Raw genomic sequence first — 23,516 nt, 5'->3', positions numbered from 1 at the left:
CTTCCCTCCTCCCCTTCTTCCTTGCTTACTGTTCCTTCTGATGTTGCCTTTGCGACACTGTGTGGTCATAAATCCCTGTAAGTTAAATGCACATTTGTAAATCACAATCTTCTCTCATTGTCCTAGGAGGTGACAAGGGAAGATGTCTCTGAAGAGGTGACGTTTGCACAGTTACACAAAATGTGAAGAGTTAGCCATGCTAACTCCTAGGGGCAGCGCTATACTTTAATATACTTGGTTTTCTTTGTAGTATGCACTTATGTAGTATGCACTTTATGCACTTAAAAACATGCTAAGAATAGGCCCATTGGCTTTGCCAAAGGGACCCGTTGGTACCAAAAGGCCAAGAAGCCAGGATGGGAAAGTGCTCCTACTAAAGTGTTGTGAGTCAGGGGCTGGTGGCATAGGTCACTCTTAGCGTCTTTTCCCCACCTCCTCATCCCCGCATCTAGTCCATCTTTGGACAAAGGCAGCCAGGAGGTTCCCTGCCCTTCTGATCCAGGTGGGTCGTGAAGGTGAGTGAGAAGAGCCCCGGCCAAGCCAAGAGTTAATGTCCTGCTCAGGCGAAGTCCCAAGTGACCTGACCAGGTGGGCCTGACATGGCGCCCGCCTCCAGCTCCGGGGCACTGAGTGGAAAAGGAGCCCTTGAGGTCATCCAGGCTGCCTGGGCCAGGAGATGAGATGCCCTGAGGAAACCAACATAAGCTTTCATGACATCTTTCCTCCCTCCGAGGGAATGAACCCACCCTCATAAAGTTATCACGTGATTTCTTGCATTTGCCATCGGAGCTTATTTTCAGGGACACGTTCTCCGATGCTGAGGACCGTGGGCATATGTGAAAGAGTGGGGGAAAGAGTGAAGAGGGTTTAAGTTGAAATTACTTACAGTAGCACATCCCCAACCCCTAAAATATGTTCAGGAGGCTACTTACCAGTTGTGGCAAAATGCACCTCACCTTAAATGTTTTTTTTTTTTTTCCAGCAAACAACACAAACATCCCTGCAGGTTATGAATTAGTGTATATGAAAAATAAGCATACGTGAAACTATCTCCCCACTTTTACTTGTGCCTTATCAGCAACTGTCAGAGGCTCCTTAGAACAACTGGTTCCTTCCTCTTCCGTTCCTTTCCCCCCGGGGAACCTACAACCATGCTTTCGTAACAGGAACACACCACTGAAAGAAACTCTATTTCAAGCTATTTATCCTAAATTGCAAACCATTTTAATCACTAGTCAGTGAACTTGGTTTGTATACGAAATACCGTTATTCGCAGAACTTTGAAATAATATGCCATCATGGCTAATGTTGAAATGTGCAAAAGTCTTGCTTGCTTAGTGTTAAACAGGGCTTTTGCTTCCAATGCGAATTATTCAAAAGTGACCAGTTATCTTATTTTCTCGAAAAGCTCACACTTGGGAGCATTTTTAAATGAAGACAACTTGGGGTCCTCCCTAGGCTGGGAGCCCTGTCAGCTCAAGACAGAAACAGGGCAAATGGCTCCCCGCCCACAGCCCCTCCTCCTTCAAAAGCAAATACCTGGGTTTTGGACTACACCAATTTAATCATTGATGGCTGTTAGTAAAAGAAAAGCTTTAAGATATTCTAGAGATTCCAAGGCCCTTTCCAGCTCAGTGGGGGAAAAAGAGGGGGAGGAGCGGAGAGAAGGAGAATGAAAAAGAAAGACCCTACATAATCAGAGAGGGAAAAGTCAAATCCAAACTCTTGGGAGCTTGGCATTTAACACAGTTGACTTTTTTTTTGTCTCACATGGGAAGATGAAGAGATGTTTAATCTCAGAAAAACTAGAGGGGGTGGTGAGCTAAAGGCCTTCTCAGGGTTTTGCTGAGTTCCATTTCCATAGCAATGGACTCAAGGTGTCCTTGACAAAGACAGAGGTTTTCACTGTTAAGATAAATAAGCAGAATGAACCAGCTGGGCACAAACATCCTCTGCAGAAAACAGAACCTTATCGGGATCCACCCACTCCTCCCACAAAGGCTTGTTTAATGCTTATATTCCATGACATGGTGGTTTTTGATTCAGCATAATAGTTCAGTTGCAGAGACAAAAACTAGAATTCATTCATCAGGAAGTGTTTTTCTCTTTGGCTGCCAAGGGTAGCAACTTAAATACCTGTGGAAAACATTATTGCATTTAGGCAACACACAAAAGGTCCTCAACGCACACACATATTTTGAAATCTTCCGTCTGGTTCCCACTGCCCTGGAAAGGCACTACCACTCCTCCTCTCCTTCCAGATCCTTACAGGGGTGAACTGACTGAAAGGAAAGTCAAAAAGCAAGTATGACCTTTAAGTTCAATATTGCCAGCCTGCTGAATTAAAATGCAGTCACATTATACTTTGCTTATTCAATATAATGTGCGCGAGGTTTATATCATTTGTTTAAGTACCTAAAAACATCAATTAATGCAATATTTTCTCACCAGCCAAATGCTTCCAAAACCCATCAACTTTTCTACAAACCCTTCGAGGTCTTAATTATTTCTTTCTCCTTCTTCTGCCTCTGCTGTGCTCTGTGATACAAATTTTCCTTGCTTCTGCTTTAAAACTTTGGCAAGTCTGTTGAGGAAGGTGCCCCCAGTCACTTCCAGGATGTGTGATCAGTGCCTTCCCCCCTGGTTTAATGCTCTGCTGAAACCATCCTGAAAGTTTTCAGAATTTAAACAAAGAGCCCCCTATTTTCATTTTGCCCTTACTCTCCATGGGCCCAGCAGTAGCATCAATCGAGGCTTGTCCTCACAAGTGTCCATGTACCTGTGATGAAACTATTTGGCATTCAAAGCCACCACCTGTAACTGAACACCAGTACGATGACCCCAAAGTGGCTGGATCCACCAGATTACAGCTCTTTTTATTCCAGTACATTCCTACAGGGACATCTCACAAACAAAGAAATCATTTGAGTTATCTCCCACCTTGGAGACCAACCAGAGACAAATACATTTAACACCCAGAGTAAACACTCCAATCAAAAGTACACAGACTTTCATGATCTTGGTAGCATTCTCACTGGGATTGATAATCCTGTGTTTTCTCAGGTCCAGTACCATTGTTTGTTTCTGAAATCAGGCTCTTTCAATAGATGAAATCATACCTCTTTCAATAGATGTATATGTTTAAGGTGATCACTTCTCTCTTTTTTTTTTCAAAAAGCTGTTACTAAGTCAAGGATGTCTATAAGAATTTCATTCACTGTCTCTCCTGTTCCTTGCCTCACATTTGTTCTTCACTCACCTTGAACTGGGATTCCGTTCCTTGAAGTCACTAAAAATGCCCTTTTCGAGGGCATCAACTTCCAACTCTGCCTGCAGTTCACCTTCAGTTTACTTGACCTTGCAGGAGCTTCTGCCAAAACTGACCTTCCGCTCTTCCTTAAACCCTATCTTCTTTTGGCCTCCCACCTACTACAGACCCCCATTCCCCCTGTGTCACGGTAATTTGGTCACTCTCTGCGGGTTATCCTAGCGCACCTTAGGAACTGATTTCCCATGGAAAGCCCAAGATGGCCCAGGAGCATTCTCATGGGGAAAAGGCGGAAGCGGTGTACTTTCCCAAAAAGCTACCTTGAAACCAAGAGAAGCAACCTAAAGTATATTGAACTGAGAGCAGACACTTGGGTTTTCCACATCGTGTTCCCAATGCTTCCTTGTTAACGTTATGAATCCTAATTGAGATATTGATATAAAAAGGCATCACATATATGGGACATGAATACGTGGGGTTGCAGAACGAGTGGAATCTCAGGTGGCCGAAATAAAACCAGCAGAAGTTTAACAGGGATAAATGTAGGACCCTCCACTTTCCCCCCCCAAAATCCACCTGCAAGTATGGGATAAGCTTGGCGAAGGTGGAAAAGATATTATGGTTCCTTGTGATAGCTATACACAATACGAAAACAGTAATCTGAAAAAAGTTACCAGATCTAAGGTTGAATTAATAATGCCATGTTATTGAAGACAGAAGAGAGGGCACCTGGGTGACTCAGCTGGTTAAGCATCTGACTTGGTTTCAGGTCATGATCTCACAGTTTGTGGGCTTGAGCTCCGCGTTAGGCTCCGGGCTGATAGTTCAGAGCCTGGAACCTGCTTCAGATTCCGTGTCTTCCTCTCTCTCTCTGACCCTCCCCTGCTCATGTTCTATCTCTCTGTCTCTCAAAAATAAAAAAACGTTAAAAAAAAAAAAAGACAGAAGAGGACCCTTAGCATCCACAAATGTGATCATTATAATTTAGCTATGCACAAGATATTCGAAAGCCATTCTGCACTGGACTGTGCAAAAGGAGTTGAGAATTACAATAGTACTTCTCCAGCTTTTACATGCATAGATCACCTGGAGATCACCTTAAAAATGCAGACTCCCACTGCAGATCTGAGGCGGGTCTGGGATGCTTCATGGCTGAGCATCTCCAAGGCTGCTGTTCTGGATTCAAGAGATTAAATGATCTCTTGGGTTGTTTCTAGCTCTCATACCACTCTGGGGTTGGCTAATTCAGCCAAGCCTTGGCATAAAGATCAGCAGACTAATTAGTAAGATCATGTTTCCTCCAGCAGTTTTCTGTCACTACTTCAACAGAACCCCAGACTCCCCATCCTGCATTCACGTCTTGGAGACGCTGAGCAGCTATTTCTAGAGGGAATGGGGTGCTTCAGTTAAACAAAGGCTTTTGGCTTACTGTAAAGAGAAGCAGAATCTTCAAGAGTTCCCCAACTGAAGACACAACAGATGAACAAAAAAGTTCAAATGAGCATCAACCAGTGAAATCTATTAAAGCAAACCAGTGGCTTGATTCCTCTGCCCTGTTCCATGCGAATAATCTGCCACTGGCCTGCTTCAGTCATATTGCAAATGATATGTTGAAGACACAGTGAAATGCTTACAATATAATGTTAAAATTTAAAAGAAGAGGGGGGCCTGGGTGGCTCAGTCAGTTAAGCGTCTGACTTCGGCTCAGGTCATGATCTCACTGCTCATGAGTTAGAGCTCCGCATCGGGCTCTGTGCTAACAGCTTGGAGCCTGGAGCCTGCTTCGGATTCTGTGTCTACGTGTCCCTCTGCCCCTCCTCTGCTCAACCACTGTCTCCCTCTCTCTCTATCAAATATAAAGAAACATTAAACAAATTTTTTTTTAATTTAAAAGAAGGATATTTACTTGGCATGGTCTAACTCTGATGGAGAGTCACCCTCTAAGCCTGAATCCTGCAGGTTGCTGGGCACTCTGACCAGGTGTCTTTTCACAGAGGCCTGTGGGGAGGGCTTTGCACAGGTGGGGAGGGGTGGGTTGGAGAGGACAGTGTGACATCTCTTCCCTGGCTGCCTTGGAACCTTGCATTTGAGCTTCCGGGAGAAAATGTAGGTCTAGGTGACAGAAGGATCAGGAAGAGTTTTCAAGAGCACCTCCGAAGGCACAGGCAGGGCCATTCAAAGAAGGTGGGGCCAGCTCCCCATTCCGGTGAAGAATAGGTAGGGAAGGTCAAGGAGACACAGTTCATCACTACAGCAGTACCCTTTTTTGAAAAAAGTTTATTGGGGCGCCTGGGTGGCGCAGTCAGTTAAGCGTCTGACTTCAGCCAGGTCACGATCTTGCAGTCCGTGAGTTCGAGCCCCGCGTCGGGCTCTGGGCTGATGGCTCGGAGCCCGGAGCCTGTTTCCGATTCTGTGTCTCCCTCTCTCTCTGCCCCTCCCCCGTTCATGCTCTGTCTCTCTCTGTCCCAAAAATAAATTTAAAAAAATGTTGAAAAAAAAAAAAACTTTAAAAAAAAGAAAAAAGTTTATTTAGTTTGAGAGAGAGAGTGTGTGTGTGCATGAGCAGGAAAGGGGCAAAGATAGAGGGAGAGAGAGAATCCCAAGCAGGCTCCACGCTCAGTGCAGAGACTGACATGGGGCTCAATCTCATGAATCACGGGATCATGGCCCGAGATGAAATCAAGAGTCAGATGCTTAACTGACTGAGCCACCCAGGTACCCCATATTAACCCTTTATTTTTTAAGTTCTTCTCTATATTGTATTTTATCATGATATTACAGGCAAGGAAAATTTACTTTATTTCTACACGTTAGTAATGAGGAAATCAGAACCCAGATTCTGGGTTAATAGACTACTACTCTCAAATAAACCACATTGATATACATCTTCTGTAGCACATTTTCTTTTAGAACAAATGAGTAAAAACCAAATGGCCCATCTTTACTCTCCACTGTGGCTTACACAGGTTTCCCATTCTAAGTATCTTGGTTCAAGCTCAAGTTGCAGGGTCCACACAGTTTTCCGTTTCCTCAGCCCTCACCTTCTCGGTCCTTCCCTCCTCTTCCCACACCTTAGCACAGACCTCCCTCTGTGTTTCCTCCACACCTCTGGCTCTCTCTCCAAAGAAGTTGGCAAGTTCAGGGGGCCTCATTTGTGTCAGGAGAATGTTAGCCCTTCTTCCAACTTCTGGGACCACGCTCCCAGGCTGCCAATACAGCACTTCTTTAAATGTGGTGTTCATTTCCTCGTGGGGATTGCATTTCCCAGAGTTCCCTTTCACTTGCATATGCTGACAATTAGTCAAACTGAGGATCCAAACTGAAGTTTGACTCACGATGAACATCTACTTAAGTATAAATGGTAACAGGTCTAATATCTGAAATTTACTTTAAGATACTTCAGTATAAAGACTGAGACAGTGTGTGTGTGTGTGTGTGTGTGTGTGTGTGTGTGTGTGTGTGTGTCTTAGGTTAAACTACCCAGATGCAGCTAGTGTTAAAGTTGGTGAGGTTCCTCTGGGGGGTAGTCAGCTCGTACTCCAGTCAGGAAGACTGCTCATATTCCAGAGGTGCCCATCATAGATAGTGTTGTGTTATCTGTCTCCATCAACACCAGCATTTTGCTAATTAACAAGAAGTATATCAGAAATGGACAGAAAACTAGTGGGTTGCTAATGGCATGATAGGTAATAGAAATGGACTCTCAGGGCTCCTGGGTGCCGAGTCAGTTGAGTATCCAACTCTTGAATTCGGTTCCAGTCATGATCCCAGGGGTGTGGAAAACATACTCCGTGTGGAGTCTGCTTGAGATTCTCTCTCTCTGCCCCTCTCCCTTCTCCCACTTATGCACATGCACGCTCTTTCTCTCTTAAAAAAAAAAACAAGCAAGCAAGCAAGAAATGGACTCTCACTGGTGGTGAGAGGAATCTATAAAAGTTAAAACATTTTAAGAGAGACTTCTGGCAATGGCACAATAGAGAGGTTTACAAATCCTCCCCTGAAAAAAAAAAATGTAATTGGACAAAATGTTTAAAAACAACTGTTTTAGGACTCTGAAATCAACCACAGACCAACAACAAATTGAGGAGTTGTTCTTTATGAAAAGCCGCCAGGGTTTCAGGTTAAGACCAGCGGGCAAGACCAGCCTTCTGCCCGGGCTGCTGAACCCTTACCCAGCTCTTCACCACCATGGTAGATTACCAGGGCAGTGCAAGCCTGGGCATCAGCAGCTTCACTGCTAGGGACTGATGGCTGACCCCATTTGGAGCAGAGAGTGGAAACACAATGATGTTGTCATAAAAATAGTAAATTCAACAGAAAACATATAAATGAGTGGGGATTGCTAGAGGTTTTGCTGGCCTGTGATTGCAGTCCCCGAAATGCAAGCTACATTGAGCTGACCAGCCAAACACCTAACAGGGATGTCCCGGAGACATGAGTGCAAAGGAGGACTTGATCAGCTCTCCATACGTCCCAGATTTTTTTATTCGCAAAGAAGAAAATACTTAAGAAAATAATTTAACAAAAGAAATTTAAGACCAACACACTGCAAACTACAAAACATTTCTGAGAGAAATTAAAGAAGACCTAAATGAACAAAGAGACGGTTCATTTTTTTTAAGTAGACTTCATGCCCAGTTCAGACCCCAATGCAAAACTCAGACTCACAACCCTGATATCAAGACCTGAGCTGAGATCAAGAGTTGGACGCTTAACCAACTGAGCCACCAGGCACCCCTGAAGAGATGTTTTTTATTCATAGATAGGAAGACTCAATACTATCAGACAGCAACTCTCCCCAAATTCATCTTTAGATTCAATCCACTTCCTATCAAAATCTCAGCTGGCATCTTTTGTAGAAATTGACAAGCTGTGGGGTGCCTGGGTGGCTCAGTCGGTTAAGCATCTAACTTCGGCTCAGGTCATGATCTCGCAGTTCGTGAGTTCGAGCCCCACATCGGGCTCTGTGCTGACAGCTCGGTGCCTGGAGCCTGCTTCAGATTCTGTGTCTCCCTCTCTCTCTCTGCTCCTCCCCCACTCACACTCTGTCCCTCTCTCTCAAAAATAAATAAGCATTTTTAAAAATTTAAAAAAATAAAAAGAAATTGACAAGCTGTTACTAGTGGAAATGCAAAGGACCTGAAACTCTCAAAGCAATTTAGAAAAAGTAAACAAAATTGAATGTCTTACACTACAGATTTCAAAATTTACTATAAAATTAAAGTAATCTAGACAGCATGGTGTCAGCATGGGAAAATACATATGAATCAATGGAACGAAATACAGTCTGGAAATATACACTCATACGTACGGCAAATTGATTTTTGGCAAAATGCCAAGGCAACTTTGTCTTTTCAACAAATTTTTGGGACTGTTGTATATCCATATGCAAAAAACAAATTTAGATACTGGCTCCTCACTGTACATAAAAGTTAACTCAAAATGGATCATAGACCTAAATGTAAGAGCTAAATGTTAAAACTTCTAGAAGAAAATAGAGGAGAAAATCTTTGTGACCTTGGATTGGGCAAAGAATTCTTAAAAATGACACCAAAAGAACAATCCATGAGAGGAAAAAAAAAGATAAAATGGGCCTAAAATAAAATATTAAAAACTTTGGCGATTCAAAACACACTATTAAGAAAATCTAGGGGCTGGGTTAAATGGGTGATGGGCATTAAGGAGGGCACTCGTTGGAATGAACACTGAGTGTTATATATATGTAAGTGATGAATCACCGGGTTCTGCTCTCAAAGTCAAGACTACACTGTATGTTAACTAACTTGAAAATTAAAAAAAAATTTTTTTTAAATAGCTAGGGGCACCTGGTTGACTCAGTAGAGCATGTGACTCTTGATCTCAGTGTTGTAAATTTGAGTCCCATGTTGGGTGTAGAGACGACTTAAAAATAAAATCTTTAAAAAAATAAAGACAATAAAAACCAAAGACAAGTAATAAGCTGAGAAAAAATACTTTCAAATCACATTTCTGATAAAAGACTTGTATCGGGAAAACATGAAGAACTTTCTTTTATAACTCAATACTCCAAAAACAGAAAAACCCAATAAAAACTGGGCAAAACGCTGGAACAGGTATTTCACCACAGAAGGTATCTGAATAGCTAGGAAGCACATGAAAAATTCTCAATGTCATTAATTATGAGGGAAATGCAAGTGAAAGCACAGGATACCAGTTCACAGCCACGAAAATGTCTCCAATCAGAAAGACAGACGATGTGCAGTGTTGGTAAAGATGTAGGGGAGCTGGAATTCTCATACACCACCGGTAGAAATGTAGAAATGGTGCAGCCGCTTTGGAAAATAATCTCAGTCTCTTTAAAAAGTTAACATAAACTTCCCATATGACCTATATTCCGCTCTTAGCAATTTCACTCAGGAGAAATGAAACATGACTACAGGAGGACTTGAATGCTCATGTTTATAGCGTTATTCCTAATAGCCCCAAATTAGAAATAATCAAAATTTCCACCAACTGGGGACTGGATTTTAAAAAAAAATGTGGCTATGGGTGGCTCAGTCAATTGAGCCTGATGGCTCCTGATGGGTGAGCCTAGGTGGCTCAGTCAGTTGAGCGTCCGACTCTTGATTTTGGCTCAGGTCGTGATCCCAGGGTCGTGGGATAGAGCCCTGCGCTGGGCTCCTCGCTAAGCATGGAGCCTGCTTAAAATTCTCTTTCTTCCTCTCTCTCTGCCCCTTCCCCCACTCATGCACATTCTCTCTCTCTCAAAAAATAAATTAACGAAATTAAATTAATGTGGCTATCTGCAAAATGGAACAGTATTCAGCAATAAAGCATAACAAACTCCAGATCCACCCCACAATCTAGATCAACCTAGAAAATACCATTTAAACAAAAGAAGATAGACATAAAAGAATATACACCGTATGACTCTATGCATATGAAATTTCCAGAAAAGGCAAATCAAAAAGTACAGAAAGCAGATGATTGCTTGGGGCCAAGGTGAGGGTGAAGGTGGGGACTGAGTGGAAAGGAGCCTTTTGAAGTCTTGGAAATACTCCACAAGAGATTGTGGCAATGACAGTACGACACTCTAAATTTACTTAAAAAAACACTGCACAGTACACATCCGATTGGTAGAATTTTATGGTATGTAACTATACCCCAATAAAACCATTAAAATATGTTGGAGTGTCTCCTCACCTTTGCATGTACAGGGTATAAAATCATGCAGTCTGTAGCCTTCATTCTGAAGATGGTGATGCCACCTGAGGACTGATCCCTAAAATGTCCTGGATCCAGACAGAGGCTTTGGAAGGTTGCATATTGCTTGATGCTGATTCAAGGAAGAAGTCTTAACACCCCAAAGGACAGAAAACTGTAATTCTATCAGATTCATTGGGTATGGCATTTTTTCTTACCTGACTCCTAATTATGATATGTTAATAATGTATAATGTGTAAGCTGTGCATCTGACATCATCTAGTGGGTTAGATTGCAGGGAGCAGTGAATTCTCATGTATCTCAGACTTCTCAGTGGGTACCATCATTCACCGAAAAAGAACCTAAGCATCTTGTGTAACAAAATCAGCGTAGGGAAAATTGGTAACAGAAACCAAAGTGCTGCAACTCACCCTCTTCAAAAGAAAACCCAGTGCAGCAGAAATGTAGTGGTGAATCAGTTCTCTTTCTGCTTATGGTGATATTATTCTAAAGCCGTAAGATGAGTTATATTGGCGTTTGAGGCGTTCAGAAACAAAAATCTCTCCCAGATCTGAGCTGAGGAGCACACGCAGCAGGATCCGTCGGGTATTTCTCATGTTCATTTGACTACAAGCACTGGGGGCGCAAAAACCCCGGGTCACCGGTGTATGGAACATTCTAGAAATCTGAATACTTTTTGCCTGTGTGTGTTAATAAATGGCTGCCTTGAGATGCTTAGGAGGTAGTAACTCCAAATCTATAAGTAAGACTTTGTTAAATAAAATCAGGGTTTTAAATCTGTATTCAATATTCACCATCAGTCATGATTTTAATTATAAGAATGTAATCCATTTTTGCTTTGTACTAAATTAGTAGATAGGAAAAAAAGCCCAGATTAATAACCTCTTCAAGTTATTCAGCACCTTCTAATTACTGGATTCTGTGGCTCTTCTGTCTCCATATTTGGATGCCATCTGTGAACACGAAAAGTATCTGGATTTCTTATTTCAGGTTGTCCCTGATCACGTGTTCTGGTTTAGAATGCGAGCTCAGCTCTTGGTCCCCAAAAATGTTTGTTCACCCTCCCCCCGCTCCATTTCATTACCTGAATTCTTCCGTGCTCCCCATCCTTGAATCCTGCCATCCAGCCTTCCTGAGATGGCACCCTGTCCTTTCCCTGCCACTGATGATCACTCTGCTTGGTGACTTCCCTAATCCCAACTGCCTGTGTGCCCGGATCCCTAAGTAACGCCCACCAGACTCCTTTGCACTCCTGTTGCTTGTCTGCACTGGGACTTCCATTCATTCACCCAACTAGTATTTACAGAATCAACACTAAATGCCAGGCACTGTGCTGGTTATTGGAAATAAGAACAAAATCTCTACCCTCAAGGAGAGACGGACAAGTTAACAAACAGTTACAAAACGATGAGCCCGGCAGGTGTATGAACAAACTGCTATGGCAACAAGCAGGCACAAAGCTTGAATGGGTGGAGCCGGGTAAGTCAGGGAGCCACGGGTGAAAGAAATGCCTTTCCACGTACTAGATAGAACAGTGTGCTCAAGGCTCACAGATGCAAGCCACCATGTCCCATTGTGGGAACCTGAGATATCTCAGAATGGCCAAAATAGGGTTAGCAGTGGGAGAAGAAGCTAAGGAGGGGTCTGAGCACACAGCCCTGGAAGTCCTGCTCACAGAGAGTGAGAAGCCATTCAACAAGAATGGGATGAACATGGCCAACTTCACAGTCCCTAAACACATGGGGACTTAGCTTTCTGGGCTCTTATTGGCTACATCAGATTTCATCTCAGCACCTGCAGCTGGGCTGGTCCCTCCAGCAGAATTTGCCCACCCCTCTCCCCAGAAGATGGGCCCAGGTCCAGACTCTGGTTCTGTCGGTCTGGGGTTAGTTAGTACAATACCTCTCTAGGTATCTTTAGCTGGGAGCTGGTCTGCAAGGTCAAGACAGAGGTGTGTGTTTGGTAGGCAGTGTATGTGGTGTCTAGGTGGAGGGAGTGAGTTTGGGTGGAGCTAGAAGGGAAATATTAAGCCAAACATTGGGAAAAAAAACCCAAATTTCTGAAGGGAAGCAGGAAGCAAATGCAAAATGGATCATCAATTAAAGACAAGATCAGAGAAGGATAGGGAAGCAGGTGAGTAAGGACAGCTGGACTTTGTTGTCACCGGACCTGAGAAGGTGCAGATTGGATCTGGGGAGAAGGGGGTGACCCAGATAAACACAGAGAAAAAGGCACCTGTGGCTTGTCCTTCTAAAGGAGTTGGGAGAGAGGGATATGGCACCAGATAGTGCCCATATATGGGATGGATTTACTAAATTTTTGATGGATCCTGTAAAGACTGAAAAATAATCCATCCATCAACTGGTGAGCCCTACAAGACCAGATCTTGTCTCCAGATGGAAGGGAATCTAAATGTCATATTTGATCAGGAAGGATTTAAAAAAATTTTTTTAACATTTATTTATTTAAAGAGAGAAAGAGGCAGAATGTGAGCCGAGGGGGCAGAGAAAGAGAGGGAGACACTGAATCTACAGCAGGCTCCAGCCTCTGAGCTGTCAGCACAGAGCCCGACACGGGGCTCGAACTCACAAACCATGAGATCAGGACCTGAGCCGAAGTGGAACGTTTAACCAACTGAGCCACCCAGGTGCCCCCCTATCAGGAAGGATTTTAAAGAAAGAAGGGCCTTTATATGTGACTAAGTCAGCAAACGGAGACTGAAACTGCTCATTTAAACCAGAATTGCGGCAATTACTATACATCAGCTGAGCACTTACTGGTGACACACACTTGTTGAGGGGCTCCTGGGACACAAAGAAGAATCTGTTTCTCTGAACAACTTTAATGACACAGGCTGTGAGTGTGGGGATCCCTCACAACTTTGTGGTGTTTAGTATCATCTCCACTTCCCGGTGCAATGGGAATCACATGAAACACACATAAAGCGAACAAGGATGGTGCTTGGGTATAAGCACTCAGTACCCGCGCACACAAAGCATTAGCCTCCCAGCTATGGCAGGCTCAGTGGGGTCAGTGTCCCTGATCTGCCTCCATGGATAAGTTACCAAACCTGCATTGCTGTATGATTGCATTTCACTGGCACGCTGAGTTTACGACATTCACATAGTGCCTTTCAACCCTGGCTACACAGAGGAATCACCTCTGGAGCATTTTTAAAGTGCAAATGACCAGCCACCACCCCAGACCCCATAAATTATAATCCGTGGGGGCAGGACCTGGGCGTTGATGTTGTTAAATTCTAATGTGCAGCCCGGGGAGAGAACTGTACTAATTGTGCCTCTTCACCTGGAGCACAGAGAAGAGCCAGCCCAACAGGTGAGCTCCGAGTTTCCCACAAAAGGAAGCCTAAGGAAACAGACATCACCTAACAGGGTGTTTGGTGTAGAAGAGCTGCTCCTGCAGCTCCAGCTAACGCTGAACATTCTCTGTCTCACGATCTCCCGCCTTTCCCTGCCCCAAGACTCAGCCTGCTCAGGTCATGGTGAACCGACATGACTAAAGGAAACAAAATATAATGGTAACATCTACAAATGAGACCTTAATCCCTCCATTTCTTCTCTGCCCATTATTTCTCCTGGAGAATTTTTTTTTTTTTTTGTCATATGCACTTTTCAATTCTGTGGACTTCAAAAGCAAGTCTACCAACATCATCAAGAAATGCCTGGGATTGCAGCAAGGAAGGCAGCTGAGAACAGGGTCCTCAAGAGACATCGGGGTCCTTTGTACAACGGGGTCCCAGTGTATGTTCCTTGCATGAATGGATAAGTGAATTAGCAAACACAAGGACAAAAATTAGAAATATGGAATAGAAATAGCTATCTCACAAGAAAATATTATTCCCTACCCTAAGAAGGTATTAGCTATTTAAAACGCTAACTCCCTTTAAGAAAAGCTACGGAAGCTTCTAAAGGCATTTTGCATGTTTGTGAATATCTTGAACTCCCCTCCACCCCACACTTCTAAAATGAACAAAAGAATACCCATGAATCCAGAAGTACAGTTGTCAGGAGCTGGGAAAACTAGATTTTGTGCAAAAACAGAGATGGTGTTTGGATGGAGGAGGTCAAAAGGTACAAACTTCCAGCTATAAATAAACAATTCCTGGGGAAGTAACGTGAAGCATGGTGACCATAGTTAATAACACCCTGTTGCGTATTTGAAAGTTGCAAAAGGAGTAAATCTTAAAAAAGTTCACGTCAGGGGCGCCTGGGTGGCGCAGTCGGTTAAGCGTCCGACTTCAGCCAGGTCACGATCTCGCGGTCTGCGAGTTCAAGCCCCGCGTCGGGCTCTGGGCTGATGGCTCGGAGCCTGGAGCCTGTTTCGGATTCTGTGTCTCCCTCTCTCTCTGCCCCTCCCCCGTTCATGCTCTGTCTCTCTCTGTCCCAAAAATAAATAAAGGTTGAAAAAAAAAATTTAAAAAAAAAAAAAGTTCACGTCACAAGAAGAAAAATGTGTAACTACGTATGGGAATGGATGTTAACTATACTTATCATGGTGATCACTTCGTGATATATACAAACATCGAATCATTATGTTGTACACTTGAAACTAATATATGTAATATGTCAATTATACCTCATTTGAAAAAGAAAAAAGAAATGCCAAAATTAGAGGTTCAGAATAAAGGGGCTGGAAAGCTAGACAGGGGAATTCTGAGGGTGGGGAAAGAGTGCTCGCCGACCATAGTGCATAGTAACGGGGACAGAAGGTAAGCCAAGTGGCAGAAAGAGTTGTGGAAATAACTTTTCTTTTAAATTTTTTTTAACATTTATTCATTTTTGAGAAACACAGAGAGATAGAGCGTGAGTGGGGGAGGGGCTGAGAGATAAGGAGACACAGAATCCGAAGCAGGCTCCGGGCTCTGAGCTGTCAGCACAGAGCCCGATGCGGGGCTCGAACTCACGGACCACGAGATCATAACCTGAGCTGAAGTCGGACGCTTAACAGACTGAGCAACCCAGGCGCCCAAGAAATAACTTATTTATTAGTTATTAGCCAATCTAGGGGCTGGGTAAGGGTTTTATGGTTGTTAAGGCAACCCCACCATCTCTGGAGCATTTGTGGGCAGTGCCACCCCCCACTGCCAATGGTTCAGGTCTGAGCACAAGAACCTCATACCCTCAAGTTATTTGTGTATTGCATGAAGTGCAGGGAGCTAAGGTTTTGATCTTTGCAGGAAAAATACCCCTTCTTTTTGACCTTGGCTGACAAAATTCTAGGCAAGCCATCCAAAAGAGGATCAGAAGGCAACTCTGGCTGGGTGGGATCCCTAACTCATCACACACACACACACACACACACACAAAAAAACCACAAACACGCAAATCCAGACACAGGACAGTTGATACAGGGCATCGTAACAAGGCAGCAGTAAGCTGCAGGCTGTGCTGGGTGGTCAGGTTGGGTTTTAGGTAAGAAACGGGGGTGCAATTAGGGTAAGGGGGTAATGCAGACCAATCAGACAATTGGAAGTCCATACACTACTTGCAGTAACGGAGGAAGGAGGCGTTTGGGATAGACAAAGTTGTGGATAAGGCTAGGTAGTCCTGACTGAGCCAGACGGGCTATGGAGGGCCATGGCCGTGGCAGGAGCTAGAACTGGATGGGCCAAGGGGGCACACGATGACAGCAAGGCTTCAGCAGCACTGGCCTAACGGCAGTGTTAGAGCACATTAGGAGAAAGCATGTGGGCATCAGACTTATTAGAAGTGGCTGGGGGAGCCCTTGGGTGGCTTACTTGGTTGAGCATCCAACTTCAGCTCAGGTCATGATCTCACCGTTTGTGAGTTCGAGCCCCACATCGGGCTCTCTACCATCAGCACAGAGCCCGCTTCAGATCCTCTGCCCCCCTCTCTCTCTGCACCTCCCCCACTTGTGCTCTCGTATTCTCTCTCTCAAAAATAAATAAACATTTTAAAAAGCAGCTGGGGGGCACCTGGGTGGTTCAGTCAGCTAAGTGTCCGACTCTTGATTTTGGCTCAGGTCATGATCTCACACGAGATCAAAGCCCACACTCTGGGCACTTGGCAGCACAGAGCCTCCTTGGGCTTCTCTCTCCCTCTATCTCTGCTCCTTCCCTCCTCTCATTCTCAATCTCTCTCTCTCTCAAAATAAGTACATTTTTTTTTAAAAACCTTAAAAATATATTACAAGTGGTTGGTCATAGTTTAGACAGCTGGTGACTATTTGCAGTCAAACAAGGAGAAACAAATTTTTAAAAAAAAAAAAATCAGGGAATCGTTTAAAGGAAGGAACAAAAATTCAGGGAGACAATCTGGATAAGGGGATACAAAAAAAGAAAAAGAAAAGGTAGACGCAGCCAAGGGAACAGAAAGAAGGTCAGAAACTAGGGGAAATCCTGAGGGAAGTGATTGTAAGTGCTGGGCCTGAGGTAACAAGATAATCGCTGTTCGTCAAATTCTGTCACTACGAAAAACGTTGGAAGACATTTAAAAGTGTGTGCTATGTAATAATCAGCATTGTGACGTGAGGAGGTCCCCCCTCCCCCCAAATGTTCTCTTTTAACCAAAAATGATCTGCTAAACTCCAGCATCTTCTTTATTGTTGCGGAGAATTTCCTGAGGTTCTGACAGGAAATTAGGGAACGGTGCAACAAAATGCAGGAAATACTTCAGGGAATGGGGAACGATGGCATTTGCTATAAATACTCATTGATCTAAATTTGACATTCCCACCAGCAATGCAGGAGGTTCTCTGGCACAAGAATTTGAGTCCCACTGCCTGCTAGGCCAAAAGATCAGACTTCAAAGATACTTCAGGAATGAAGAGATTCAAACTTCAAACAGTAGATTCGGAAAAGAGAAAAATGAAAAAAAATAAATAAATAAATAAGGCGCGCACACGTGCCGAAGCCAGGATTTTATGAATTTCCACACCGCAGTTTCTGGATGAACACTCTGAGGTAAATGCTTACCCAGGCAAGAATGTCATCCACCGGGTTGATTTGGATTCTCACTGCCTCCATTGTCTGTCTCCTGCCCCCAAGCAAGACACAAAATCACTGGGAACAAGTTAACCCAAAGAAAGCTCTCCTGACCCAGCCTTGAAAAAAAAAAAAAACAAAAACAAAAAAAAAAACAAAGACTCAAGTGGAAAGATTCTGTGCTATTAAATGGTTACTCCAGGGGCGCCTGGGTGGCGCAGTCGGTTAAGCGTCCGACTTCAGCCAGTTCACGATCTCGTGGTCCGTGAGTTCGAGCCCCGCATCGGGCTCTGGGCTGATGGCTCAGAGCCGGGAGCCTGTTTCTGATTCTGTCTCCCTCTCTCTCTGCCCCTCCCCCGTTCATGCTCTGTCTCTCTCTGTCTCAAAAATAAATAAACGTTAAAAAAAAAATAAAAATAAATGGTTACTCTGGGCACTGTCACCCTCAGCATAAATTTAATTAAATTTTAGGGAGCTCCTGGGCGGCTCAGACAGTGGAGCTTCTGACTCTTGATTTTGGCTCAGGTCATGATCTCACGGTTCGTGGGAGTCCCAAGTCAGGCTCCGAGCTGACAGCACACAGCCTGCTTGGGATTCTGTCTCTCCCTCCCTCTCTCTCGGTCCCTTCCCTGCTTACGTGCATGTGCTCTCTCTTCTCAAAGATAAATAAACTCAAAACAATTAAAATTTTCTGTGTCTGCCATAGGTGTTCCAGTAACAAATCATACTTAGTTGGTGAAATAACACACCATCCTAAACTTCTAATAGAATTATCCTCAAACTTGACTTCTTTACATCATAAATCTCCTACAGTATACTCTTAAAAAGAATTTACTGCTTAAGGAATAGCTTGTCAATGCAATGGTAAGCGATACTTTCAGAATGAGTACAAGGTCATGGAATCGATTGGTGGCCGGCTTTTCAAATTCCAAAAGATCTAGGGAACACGGCTCTACTACCTTTCTGTCAGACCATGTTGGAAGGGACAAGTTGAAGGTGACAAGCGTCAACTGAAGTTCACAAGTATGTACATTCATTAAGTGATGTATTAATTCCCTGCAACAGGCACACTGAAGTAGGAATGGGGAGCGGCAGTGGAGGGAGGAACACTGTTCGTGTTCTGTCAGGAAATAACTGGGTCCTCCCTTATACCATCACAGAAGAAGTAGGTATCATAAAGTAGCTTGCTTTGAGGAGTTATGCGAAGAAACATCTATGGAAGAATACACAAGAAACCAAAGTAGTGCTTGCCTCAAAAGAAGGTGGCAAAAGTCAAGGCTCAATCCCTTTCTATATACCCTTTAGTACTCTTTGGATTTTGTTCCATGGGCATGGATTATCTATACAAAAACTTATTTTAAGTTGATTGATTCGTAAGTAAAGATATTGATTTCAATTTGGCTCAGCAAAGTTGGGGGCTGTTCACTGCGAGGCGTGTTGCAAAGCAACGAACATACAGATTATGAATAAAACCGTCCCCGGCCTCAAGAAGCTCAAGTCAGCGGGCGAGACAGGTTGGCGAGACAATTGTTTACACCACCATGATAAGTAGGTAAGTATGACAAGTGCACTGAGCAGAGAGACCCCTGGGAATTCAGGGAAGAGCATCTAAGAAATACTTCCGAGTCCAGGGGACCAGGAAGGTTTTCCAGGATGTTGGAACCTAAACAGCAGACTTGCCTGACACTTAACAGCCTGTGTGTCAGGAAATACTGGTTGACTATGAGGAGGTACAAGTGTGCCTGAAATAACGGCCCTTAGCTCTGGGACAACAGGCCAGCCGGAGTCCCATCCTCCTTGGTGTACCCCCAGTGTGATGTCCCTGTTATTTTGTGTATACATGAGAAACAGCGAGGGGTGCGGGTACCAGGCCAAGCCCATAAGGTGGCGTTTCCAGAAAAATCACAGCGAAGGCAGTGCGGAGAAGAGGGGAGGAGGCAGGTTTGGTGAGAGAACTATCACAATATTTCATGGGAAAAATAAACAATTCCTGAGCCTAGTCAGTAGTGGGGACAACAAAACAAAACCAAACAAAACATAACGTGGAGACAGATTTTCAGGGGGTAAAATCAACAAGTCTTAATGACCAATGAATGTGGGCAACGAAAGAGGGAGGTAGGCACACACGACAGGCATAACAGTAAGAGCCATTGTCACGGGTTGTATGCCTGTGACACGAGGAGGTGCCCAACGCCACACCAATATTTCCATGTGTTATTGAATCACATGAATCCTATCCACATGAATCACATGAATCCTATCCACAGGAAGACTGACATTCAGAGATGTTAAGATGTTAACCAAGGTCATGGCTCATCAGAGGGACAGGTCTGGTACTTAAAGCCCAAGACTATTTGATTCCAAATCCAGACTCCAAATTGTGAAATGATTATGCATCCCAGAGAATAGAGCTAAGAAGAGGGCCTCCCTCATAAATTCTATGTAATATAGTAACAACGATGCTTGTAGATTACCTACTTTAAGGGCTAACCCTGCACCAAACACTGTTCCAAGTGCTTTTCTTGCATTGTTTCATGTCATCATTAACAGCCTCTCCAGGGAGGCACTATAATTTATTCCCATTTTGCAGATGGTGAAACCAAAGCACAGGACATTAAGTAACTTGTCCAATTCCGTCCAGCTAGTAAGGCCAGAGAATAAAACATCTAAAGCTTAAAGATCTATCTTGTCACTCCCCAAATTTGCTGTAGATGATAATGAATATCCATGGGACTTTATGAATGAATTATTATAAAATGGTAGTGTTTCGAGGATGATCACCTTGAAATAAGTGGGTATATCAACATTTTATGATACGTGCTTATATAGCAATACAATTCTTTTTTTTTTTTAATTTTTTTTTCAACGTTTATTTATTTTGGGGACAGAGAGAGACAGAGCATGAACGGGGGAGGGGCAGAGAGAGAGGGAGACACAGAATCGGAAACAGGCTCCAGGCTCTGAGCCATCAGCCCAGAGCCCCACGCGGGGCTCGAACTCACGGACCGCGAGATCGGGACCTGGCTGAAGTCGGACGCTTAACCGACTGCGCCACCCAGGCGCCCCAACAATACAATTCTAAGAGTGGCACAAGACTTCACAAAATAGTACATGTGTTCATTTCACCTCTTTGTGGCATTTGAATTCTTCATCACGTCATATTAGCTACAGTGGTAGGCTTTATATTCAATGTCTGGAAAAGAGGAAGGGAAAAGGAGTGGGCTGAAGTCCAGGATATATAGAAGATGGGCAGTGATGTTTATTACACACATCCTTGTTCCCAGCTGCTAAGACCAATATTTTTTATTGGCCCTTACCTGGGCAATACAGCTCCAGAGAAAAGAAAAATGTGCCTGTGAAATTCCCTAAGTCACACGTATGTTACTGTGAGTACATACATGCTAAATTTGAATGCTATGCCATTTTGATGATCAAGTAAATGTTCTTTTATTCACACATTTTACCCCTATGCCTGGAAATACCTATTTTTACTTTTAAAAAAGAAGGACTTAAAACAGAAAAGCTGATGAGCCAACCCACGAAGCAATTTTAATTCTATGTAATTGCTAGCTGTGGACTTAACCTTATTTTAAGAAACACACCACCTTTTATTTTAGACTTAGGAATAACTCACTTTAAACAGGTTACATTTCAAGGTAAATGAGCCACTGGGTCCTATACTGTGAGTTGTAAGGTGATCCAGAGAGAGACTGCAGAAATTATAGAGAACTGCTAATAATCTAAGGGCTGTTAGATAATGATCATTTTCAAAAACGCAGGCACCAGATAGCTAGCTCATCAGCGATACAGGTCAGGATTATTTTATTATGACCAAATTATACCATTACACGCATCATTTCTGCTATATATGTAGGGCACAAATTATTATTTTTTAAATGAAAACTCCCTTTAAAATGCCTGTTAAGAAGCACAGTGTTGGTTGATGGGGTGGAGACCAGCAAATGTGGAAGGCGGTGTGATGAAAGATTCAAAGGCTCCCGCTGTGGGTGGCTTCCCACAGCATCTTAAGCAGGAAAGCCCCATGAGGTCCCACTTTCTCCAAACACCATTCATAACCTCTGGAGCCAAGTGCTCGGCTCCTAGGGGCAAGAAAAACATTCGGGGCATCTCCTCCATCTAGAACTTTCAATTTCTGAGAACAATAAAACTGAGCCAAGCTGCACTCTGTGCACCGTGTGGGAAACTGGGACTTGTTCGCTTTCAACAACCCCAGAGAAATGAGTTGGGCTTGCGGCGCCCTTTCTTGCGGCTCCTTTCTAGCGCACAAAACTATGTAAATTCCCTCTATGTCCCAGCCCAACTCCCAGCAGAGCAGGCGCCTGGCATTCAAAGCTGTGTTGCCAGCTCCGGTCCAGTGCGTTCATCACGAATGCCTGAATGAATGAGATGGACACGTTTCTGTGGAGTTCACAACTCAGCACAATGCCCAAACACACAGTTTTCCCACGAGGGTATTTCGCATTCCGCCTACCTACTTTTGACTCGTACTTTTTTTTTTTTTTAATGAAATGTGTATTTGTGGGACTGTGCCCATGGTCATATGTTGCACCATTACGATGCATTCAACAAATACTGTGACCGCTTAGCCAAGTAGAAGCGACGCTGGGAAGACTTAACCCTAGGGTCGGGGGGGGGGGGGGGGGGGGGCGGGGAATGGAGTGATCCGCAGAAAGGGAAAGAGGGATTCTGTTTCTCTCCCGGCATTGATAGAAGCCTTGAAAATCAGCTTGGGGTTTCCGTTCTCCGCAAACCTTGCCCAGGGAAGCACGGAACCCTGCAGCGAGCGAGCATGCAAAGTCCTCCGGTCGCCGCCGGCTCACCCCGAGGCCTAAATTCGCGCGGGGAATGAGCTGGTTTGGCCACTTCTGGGCGGGGGGTGGCACATAAAGCGCCCTTTCGGAAGGCGCAAACTGTGGCTCGGACGCCGTCTGCAGGGCCGCGCGGGCGAGTACTCCCGGTCCAGGACAGCTGGCGGGGGGGCGCGCTTCTCACTATGGCTTGTCCCCACTAGCCCACCTGGGCCGCGAGTGGCTCCAAGGAGCCCGCCTTTTCCCCTCCGCGGACCAGCGGGCTTTCCACTGCAGGACAATGAGGGAGACTCGGAGGATGCTTTTCCCATTCATTGCCCGCGCCCGGCCAGCAGCTCGGGGCTGCGAACTGAGGACCGCTGCAGGGTCGTAACGAGCCCCCCCCCCCCCACCCCGTCCCGTACCCCCCGCCCCACTCCCGCCATCCCCGCACCGCTAGCTTCAGCGGCGCTCTGGATCGCAGAAAACAGAGCGGGACCTCCCCGGAGCCCGAGGAGTTTCAAGCCCAAGGGTCGGACGAGCGGGCTGCGTCCGTCCCGGGCGGCGTCCCCAGCCCTCTCTGGCTCGGCCAGGGAGACGATCCCCACGGGCCGCGCGGGAGACTCACGCGTGCTATCCCCCCGGGCCGGAGGTGAACGAGGATGAGCGCACCGACCCAACAAGCGGCAAAGCGGCGCGCTTTGTCCCGCAGCCGCCCCCGCCCGCCGGGGGACAGGAGACCAGGTCTCACCTCTCTGCTGGCACCGCGCGGCGACCCAGAGCAGCGAGGCCAGGAGCGCGACCCCCGCGCCACCGCCGCGCATCTCGCAGCCGCCGTTCGGGTGGGCTCCGGGAAGAAAGGCGCGGCCACGCGCGGGGTCTCTCCGCAGAGCGCGAGTCCGCCCTTCCCCGCCGGGCTCTGGCCTCCCGCCCGCCGGCCCCTCGGACACACCCCCCCGACCTCCGCCGCGCCCGCCCCTTCCCGCCCCGGCCCGCGCACACCCCTCCCCCACGGGGCCCCTCCTTCGGCCCCGGCGACCCGCGGGGACCGGCCGCTCCAGCTGGCCGCCCGCCCTGCGCGGTGCCCCGAGCGTCCCGACTCGGGGGTGTGACCCCCCCCTCCGAGAGGGAGAGGTGGGCGGAGAAAGTGTCTGGGAAGGAGGAAAAAAATCTGCTGAAGTGGGTCCGGGCGAGTGGATTCCGAGAAAGTATTTGCCCTGCCGACCCTTCCGGCCCCACGGCGGCTCCGCGCCCAGGCCGGGCCCGGGAGCCG

At 45.4% G+C, this 23,516-nt stretch overlaps 1 protein-coding gene across 3 annotated transcripts in view; it reads right to left on the bottom strand.

The window, feature by feature from the left end:
• LAMA1 (laminin subunit alpha 1) overlaps nt 1-23,165 on the bottom strand; it is a 168,541-nt gene extending 145,376 nt beyond the window's left edge. For all 3 annotated transcript variants that reach the window (XM_047827002.1, XM_047827005.1, XM_047827004.1), the window contains exon 1: nt 22,995-23,165. In XM_047827002.1, coding sequence (XP_047682958.1) covers nt 22,995-23,067 — 73 coding nt within the window. In that variant the 5' untranslated portion in view covers nt 23,068-23,165. The remainder of the gene's footprint in view (nt 1-22,994) is intronic.
• Nucleotides 23,166-23,516: the final 351 nt, after the last annotated feature.

Source organism: Prionailurus viverrinus, chromosome D3, assembly GCF_022837055.1.
Source record: "Prionailurus viverrinus isolate Anna chromosome D3, UM_Priviv_1.0, whole genome shotgun sequence".
In the NCBI taxonomy this organism is placed as follows: Eukaryota; Metazoa; Chordata; class Mammalia; order Carnivora; family Felidae; genus Prionailurus; species Prionailurus viverrinus.
The sequence above is the reverse complement of the archived record's forward strand: the minus strand, read 5'-3'. Positions and strand labels throughout refer to the sequence as shown.